Raw genomic sequence first — 8,010 nt, 5'->3', positions numbered from 1 at the left:
CTGAGCCCCTATGTTTTCTTCTAGGAGTTTTATGGTTTCAGGTCTTACTTCCAGGTTCAAGTTTTGAATCCATCTTGAGCGAATTTTTGTGTATGATGTAAGATATAGGTCTAGTTTCATTTTATTGCATATAGCTGTCCAGTTTTCCCAGCACCATTTATTGGAGAGACCATCCTTTCCCCATTGTATATTCTTAGCTCCTTAGTTGTAAATTAATTGTCCATATATGAAAGGGGTTATTTTTGGGCTATTATGTTCCATTGATCTTTGCATCTGTTTTTTATGCCAATACCATACTGTTTTGATGACTATAGCTTTGTGATATAGTTTGAAATTGGTAAGTGTGATGCCTCCAGCTTGTTCTTTTTCAAGATTGTTTTGGCTATTCAGGGTCCTCTGTGGTTCTATACTAATTTTAGGATAGTTTTCTTTCTGTGAAAAATGTAATTTGTATACAGATTGCGTTGAATCTGTAGATTGCTTTGAATAGTATGGACATGTTAACAGTATTAATTCTTCCAACCCATGAGCGTATCTTTCCATTTACTTGTGCCTTCAGTTTCTTTCATCTTATAATTTTCAGTGTACAGATCTTTGACCTCCTTGGTCAAATATATTCCTAGGTATTTTATTCTATTTGATCTAATTATAAATGGGTTTGTTTTCTTAATTTCTTTCTGATAGTTCATTAGTAGTGTATATAAATGCAACTGACTTTTCTATATTAATTTTGTATCCTGAAACTTAGTACTAAATTCATTCATTCGTTCTAAGTTTCTTGGTGTAGTCTTTAGGGTTTTCCATGTACAACATGCTATCTACAAATGAAGTGTTTTACTTCCTTTCCAATTCGGATGCCTTTTCTTTCTTTTTCTTGGCTGACGGGTCTGGTGAGGACTTCCAGTAGTACGCTGAATACAGGGGCTTCCTTGTCTTGTTCCTGATCTTCCAGCGGTTGAGTATGATGTTAGCTAAGGACCGGTCATGTATGGCCTTTATTATGTTGAGGCCCATTCCCTCTATACCCAGCTGCTTCCACATTTTTAGGTTAGCACCCACTCCTGGCCCAAGTTTTTGTCTTAGTCCACTTGGGCTGCCATAACAAAACAGTGGGTAGTTTATAACAACAAACATTTATTTCTTATAGTTCTGGAGGCTGCAAGTCTGAGATCTAGGTGCCAGCAAGATCAGGTGAAGGTCGTAGACTTGTATCCTCACATGATGGAAAAGGATCTCTCAGGATCTTTTTTTATAAGGCACTGATCCTATTCACAAGGGCTCCACCCTCAGGACTTCAGCATCTTCCAAAGCCCCCACCTTTTAATACCATCACTTGCTGAAGTTAGGATTTCAACGTACCAATGTTTTTGGGTGGGGGCACAAATATTCAGACTACAGCCCTCCTCATTGGTACTTCCGCATTGTGCCCGTGTGGCTCAACGCCTAGAGACAGTCCCTAGACCTGCTTTCAGAAGGGGGTGGTTCTCTGAAAATGCCCTCTGAGGAAGGTGCTGAGTGCTCACAGGTGTCCTCTCTTGTGAGCATAGGAAGGGGCAGGGTATGGAGAAATCTGACATTTGAAAATTTGTTACTAATACCCACCAATTGGTTCACATGAACTAATTTAGGTAATTGTTCAAAAGCCCCAATGAGGTCCTTATTGCTATCCACATTTCACAGATTTAGGATCAGGAAATTGCCTAAGGGCAGGAGTGAGGATATATGAACTCAGTTCAGGCTTATTCCAGAGTCCAAGTTCTAAGTGGCTATCAAAGAATCTGTTAGTACAGCCAAGAGTGCTGCCAGCTTTTTCTTAACTGAGGGTCTGGATGTCTTTAGTTGTCTTTGTCTCTCCTCACCCCCAATCCTTCCTGCTAACTCTGACTCCAGAAGGCCAGTCACAGAATCACAATGTTGGGATTAGGCTCATCATTCAACCCCCTCTGAGCTAGTCTCTCATTTCCTTCTAGTTGCTAAGGGGCTGAGCCCTCTGTGTGGACCCAAGTCCCCTCAGAGCTGAGGTTCCATTATCACCTGCCCTTCCACCCACTGATGTTTTGGAAGGTTTTGCTTGCCCACGTTCTGCATTTATGAAGATGTCCCATTCCCATTCTTTATTACGCACTGCCCCCTGGAACTCTGGCCGGCATGCGATAGCCAGGACTACTTCCTGGGTTGTTAAAACACTTAGTCACCGGAAAGACAAACCGGCATGGTGAGCCTGTGCTGCCTGAGGCACACGCAGGTTTCTGGAGTGTTGAAAATAGGGGAGAGTCACCCATTATACCTGTGCCTCTTGGGTGGCCTGGGCTCACTATCTGGGTGACCCCTCCAGCTGGGGGACATACACTCCTGGTGCTGAGCTTGGCACCTACAGCTGTGCTCCTTTCATCAATTAGGCTGCTTTCTAAATCTTTTCTTTTTTCTAAATCTTTATACCCAGTCTTCCCATGTCCCCAAACCATCAAAGGTGCCCCACTCTCTCCAGGACATACCTCTTCTTTGGCTCAGCAATTAAAGATCTTCACAATGCTGCCTACTTGCTTTGTCAGGTTCCACCATCCATCCTCCCCCTAAATGATGCTGTGCTTCTATCTAGGGTCTCTTGAATAACTTTGCAAATGTTGGTGCCCTGAATCGGGACACCCTGACTTCTCTCCCAACTGGAAGCCTCTCTGCCTGCAGGCTTCAGCCCTCATGCACCACACACACAGCCTCACCATGGACCAGGGCAGCCCAGGTTTTACCCAGAGAAGGAGCCAGCGTTTAAGGGAAGGCATCCTCCCAGCCCAGTGCCCCTCCAGGGCTCTCACCACAGCCTGGCACTGAGCCTTGCATATCAGAAAAACTGCAGAAAGGGTCCTCCCTGTGACATCATTCGGCACTCGCGTTTGTCACTGTGTTCCTTTCCCAGTTGGGGAAATCCAGGTGGATCCATGATTAGATTACACAACCCTCACTGTTCAATCTTATTACCCCAAAGTAGTATCAATGGAAATCAAATTTTTCTTTTATTGAAAAGACTGAAGAAAATATCACTCCCCAACAGAAGGAGGGAAGTCCGAGGCCTCGATGCTGACCAGGGCTGCCTGCCCATGGAGTGCAGCAGCTGAAGGCTCGGAGAAGCAGATTCTCCCAGACCCTGAACCTCCCTTCTTCCTCCCATTTCTAGGGCACCTCGCTTAGGGCGACTCCACCCGGTGATATGTGGGTGTAACATTACGCCACTTAGAGAAAGCCACTCTTTGCTTAGTTATACGTCCCAAGGACACAGACACAGCACCGAGTCTAACTGTCAGCAGAGGTTAGTGCTTCCCCTCCTGCTCTTGTGACCTCTGCCATTTTTTGCACAAGTTTAGGGTTTGGTGTCTGTTCTCGCTTCAACCGCATGGAATCAGAGAGAGGAACCGAGGCAGAGGGCTGAAGGCACACACTCATGGGTTTCCTGCCTCGAGGGTCTTTCGGCATGATGAGCGGGGCTCAGCCACCGGGGCGGGAGGCTCCCCTGCTCTGTGTGGAGCAAGATTGAGAGGCGGGGTATGGGCTGAAATGACAAACAGTGACTCTTCTACAAATTGGAGGTTTATTTCCACAAAATGTGAAAAGATTTGACTGAAGCTCCTTGCTCATCAGAGTGTGTCCATCGAACTTCTGATGAGACAAGTGAAGGCTGCTCTGTGAACGAGGTGGTGGGACATGAGGCAGTCTCAGTCCAGCACGTCCTGGTCCGTACTTGGCTACCCGCCTGCCTCGGCGACCTTGCTTGTGCAGGGGCTGTGGGATGTCAGTGGCTCACACTCTGTGACTCTTCTGTCTTCTCCATATAAAAAATCCCTGTCCAGGGTAAGACCTAAAGTGAGGTGCTCTGGAGATGGAGCAGTAGGCATTACAGGGGTCTAGAGAGGAAATGGATTCGTTTAATGTGTCATAATTTGCAGAGGGGAGAGGCACATGAGAGTAACCCACTCTGCCTCTGAAGAAATGCCGGGCGAGCACAGGCCATGGAGAGCAGGCTTCCCCCCAGCTGTCGGTGCGCATCCCTATTTATTGCAGGAGAGTGGAGAGGAATAATATGGTCAGAGATGGAGTCAATTCTTCCTGGGTTAGCAGATACTAGCAACAGTGGATGCTGCCTCCTGGACTGAATGTGGTTCTCTACCTTTTCCCACCCTTCTCTGGTAGTGCCAAACACTGTACCTGTACCAGGGCAGCCTGGCCGAGGCCCCATGCTCCTGGGGGGAAGAGGGAGGGTGGGGACAGACCCAGCCACACAGTTCCACCTGCATAAACTGTTCCCAAAGGAGGGGAAGTGGAGCTCGCTCTTGTGAACTACAGGGTTAAGGCTCAAATCTGGAGGTTGTACACAAGTATTCATATCAGTGCTTCTAAGACGTCTCAGTGATTTCCTCCTTGGTCACCAGTGACAAATGCAATTAGCTGCTCTGTAGGAACGGATGCTACACCAGCCTGATCACCTGCCACTCTGGCTTTAGGAATACCAACAGGGGAATCAGTAAGCTCTCTCCTTGAATAAACTGGTTGTTGACAAAAACAAGCATTCTCCACCACCCGTGAGGGGCTCTTGCGCGTAGGGCCCCGTGAGCCTGGAAGACAGCAGCACCAAGAGGGAGGTGTAGGTAATCTCAAGGTCATGTGGATTCTGGGGTCCTGGTGCCGAGAGCATAGGTGTCCGCAGGGGTCCTGTCAGCAGCGGTGGGGAGACCTGTTGCCCTGGAAATGGAGACAGCGACTCTGTAGGCACTACTAACCTCTGTGACTGCCATCGCTCCAGGCTTAACAGTGACACCTCCCAAGTCCTAAAATGAGAGACTACGTCCCATGAGTGACAGGGGGCAGCCTTCCCCGCACTGGCCTGTCGGGCAGTGGCCTGCAGGGAGTGGTAGGTCCCCATCTCTCCATTTGCTCTAAGAGAACTGACCTCGACGTTGAGGCCTCTAATCCACAACAGTGACTAGGTCTGTTTTCTTTCTCTGCTCTTTGGATCATGGTTTGCCTTCATCTTTGAGTTCCCATGGAGCTTGCCGATTTCATGCTCTATTTTCCTTCACAAACAGGACCTTGGTGTGATGAGGCTGGAATGATTCCTCTCCAGTGCTAGTGTGTGCTGGGCTGAAGGTGGGGGTAAAGAAGTAAGGGACGTGAGGCTTCTTCCTCGCCCCAGCCCTCCCCTGCTACCTGGGGTGCAGGCTCCCGGGGCTGGGGACAGGTGAGGGCTGAGACCAAGGGGCAGCCCTGCTTCTGTGTAGGAAGACCTCATGGTACGTGTGTACCCTTCACTGCCTTCTTGGGTGTGTGCAGGGTAATAAATACTGAACGGGACAGTGTGACGGGGGCTGGAGCATGGCTCTGTGACCCTGTGTCCCCGTGCGCCACACAGAACCTGAAACATTCGAGGGGAAGCAAAACGCCAGTTTGATTCCAGTGCTGGGTCTCCCGTGCCTTCTCGTTACAGTGGTTTCCGTAGTAAAAGGCAGTTCTAGTCTAGCCCTTTTCTCTGGAGGCAGGGCGAGGGCGGAAGCTCTCTCTACGTCGAAGGGGAGTCCATCGTGGACAGGATCCGGACGACTTCTGCTCGTTGAGTGGGTGAGATGTGCTGGGTCATGTGGACGATGGAGTCCATGGCGACCTCTGGATTGGCCTGGACCAAGCTGGAGAGGAAGATTTGGGAGGTGAAGAAGAGAGAGGCAGCAGCGTCTAGATCAGGGCAGTGACAAACCACCCGCAAACGAGCCAGCAGAGCTCACTGCTGACGCTCGTCAGCACCTGCCGTTTCCTACGTGGAAAATGTCCCCAGCAGCAAGGGAGGAAGCGAGATAAACTGGAAACATTTCCCCATGGCAAACGGTCAGGAAGCGCTTCACCAAACCAACACCAATGGGGCCTGGCCTGGAGTTAGCACGAAGGTCTGCCCACTGGCTAAATCTGGGACATCAAAGTAAGAACGAATTAAAAACTACTGAAAAATAGAAATCTCTTCGTGTAACCAATAGTGAATATATAATGAATGAGGAGGAGAGAGGACTTCTGCTTGTAGCAGAATTGGAGTGGTGGCTGGGATTGAGGAGGTCCTGATGGAGTTGGAAAGTTACTTTGAAACCTCACAGTAAAGACTGGATCAAGCAAGAAGTATCCATGGAGGCTACATCCAGGTGAAATGTCTGATGAGTACAGGACGTTTGCATAGCCTTGAAGTGTCTCCCCACAGACTGCTCACTGGGTACAAGGGGAAAATCAGTGATAAAAAGTGGAGAAACTGAGTAACATCGTGACCAGATGGTCGAAATGAACACGAGGGGCAGATGGCATCATGCGGCTCCAGATGTGGGCCCCGTGAAGGCCACCTCCCCCCACACGTGCTGTTCTGGCTGAGCACATACGATCTGAGTCTAACCAGGGAACAGCCGAGAACGAGCAGCTCCACGTATGGATTGGACAGGAGAGCAGGCACCCTCGCCAGCGATACAGCCAATGGGGTAGAACGTAAACAGTGCATCTGGGCACAGATTTGTTCTTTGCACTGTTTTTAGTTTTAAACTTTTCTGTAAGTAAAATGCTTCCAAATAAAACACTTTAAAATATGTTCCCGCAGTCTCTACCCTCTACCCCCTGCGATGGAAAAGGCTGCAGGAGGAGAGAGGCGGCGGCTCCCCAGGAGACTGCGTGCCATCACTTTCTTCCCAGAATCGTTCACCCAGTCGGAGCACCTGCCTCTGGGCACAATGAACTAAGTCTGCAGCTAGCTGAGGAGGGACCGTGCTGGAGGGCTGTCTTATCTGTGGGTCACTACAGCGGTCTCTGGCAGAGAGAGGCCACAAAGATTGTAGGCGTCACCATCTCCAGATTTGTTCTTAAATCTTTTATTCCAAGAGGTGAGCCCCACTTCTAGAGGAGCCCCCCACTGCGGCTCACCTGCGGATCTGCTTGAGGACATAGTCTCTGCTGATGTATTTGATGTTTTCCTCTATTACTGAGCGAACGCCGTCCTCCTCTGTCAGCTGTTTCTCCAGCCACTCAACCAGGTCCTTGTTGTTGTCCCAAATGTAGGCCTGTAAACAGATGAACCCAGTCAAACACCAGGGCCAGGCCAGACCCCCTAATTGTTCGATACTTGGAGAATGGATTCTCTGTTACTGTTGACATTGTAGAATAAGGAGACACCAGGCCTCGAGACAGGCGCTGTCCTCACCCTCCCCTTCCTTCTCTGGATACGGATGGAGATTGGGAGCATCCACGGGGTCCCTCTAGGGCAGCGATTCTCAACCTGTGGGTCGCGACCCCTTTGGGGTCGAATGACCCTTTCACAGGGGTCGCCTAAATACATCCTGCATATCAGATATTTACATTACGATTCATAACAGTAGCAAAATTACAGTTATGAAGTAGCAACGAAAATAATGTTATGGTTGGGGGTCACCACAACATGAGGAACTGTATTTTTAAGGAAGGGTCGCGGCATTAGGAAGGTTGAGAACCACTGCTCTAGGGGCATCAGTGCCCACATTCTGGTGCTGGCCTGTCACTCTAGGTCTCTACCGAGTCCACAAAGGCTGAGGAGACTAGTCAGAAGCCCAGTTTTTAGTAAAGTGCCGACTGAGTGGGAAAGGCTGGCTGGCTGGTAGTTGAAAATGACATGTGTCCTTTCTGAGGAACTGAGGCCCAGGAGCTGCTGCCTGGCTGTGGCAGTCTGGCACGGAGGAAGGACCTGCCGCACGGGGACAGGCACCAGGTCGAACCCCTTTTACTCTCGATGAGCGTATTTTAAATGGTCAAGACGTCTGTAACCCTGAGACCCAACAAACCCTTCTTTTTTTTTCAAGATCATTTAGCTGAGTATTTCCTAGGTAGTTGACTACATAATAATTCAGGAGTGTGTTAGAAACCTAATAGCCTGCTCTTCTCCTCTCATTTTCTTTACAAATCATTTAGGAATCGTTTTGTTAATGGTTTCCGGAAAACCAAGTACCACCATTAGGGCTCATTCATATTTAT

General features: G+C 48.9%; 1 protein-coding gene across 11 annotated transcripts in view; it reads right to left on the bottom strand.

The window, feature by feature from the left end:
• Window positions 1-3,564: 3,564 nt before the first annotated feature.
• ACACA (acetyl-CoA carboxylase alpha) overlaps window positions 3,565-8,010 on the bottom strand; it is a 269,985-nt gene continuing 265,539 nt past the window's right edge. For 10 of the 11 annotated variants that reach the window (XM_059669697.1, XM_059669696.1, XM_059669699.1 and 7 more), the window contains 2 exons: window positions 6,931-7,067; window positions 3,565-5,669 (listed from right to left, as the gene is read on the bottom strand). In XM_059669697.1, the coding sequence (XP_059525680.1) occupies window positions 5,546-5,669; window positions 6,931-7,067 (261 nt within the window). In that variant the 3' untranslated portion in view covers window positions 3,565-5,545. The remainder of the gene's footprint in view (window positions 5,670-6,930; window positions 7,068-8,010) is intronic. The other variant, XR_009449202.1, reaches the window with a different exon arrangement.

This window comes from Myotis daubentonii, chromosome 16 (genome assembly GCF_963259705.1).
Source record: "Myotis daubentonii chromosome 16, mMyoDau2.1, whole genome shotgun sequence".
NCBI lineage: Eukaryota > Metazoa > Chordata > Mammalia > Chiroptera > Vespertilionidae > Myotis > Myotis daubentonii.
This window is presented reverse-complemented; position numbering and strand designations above follow the sequence as displayed.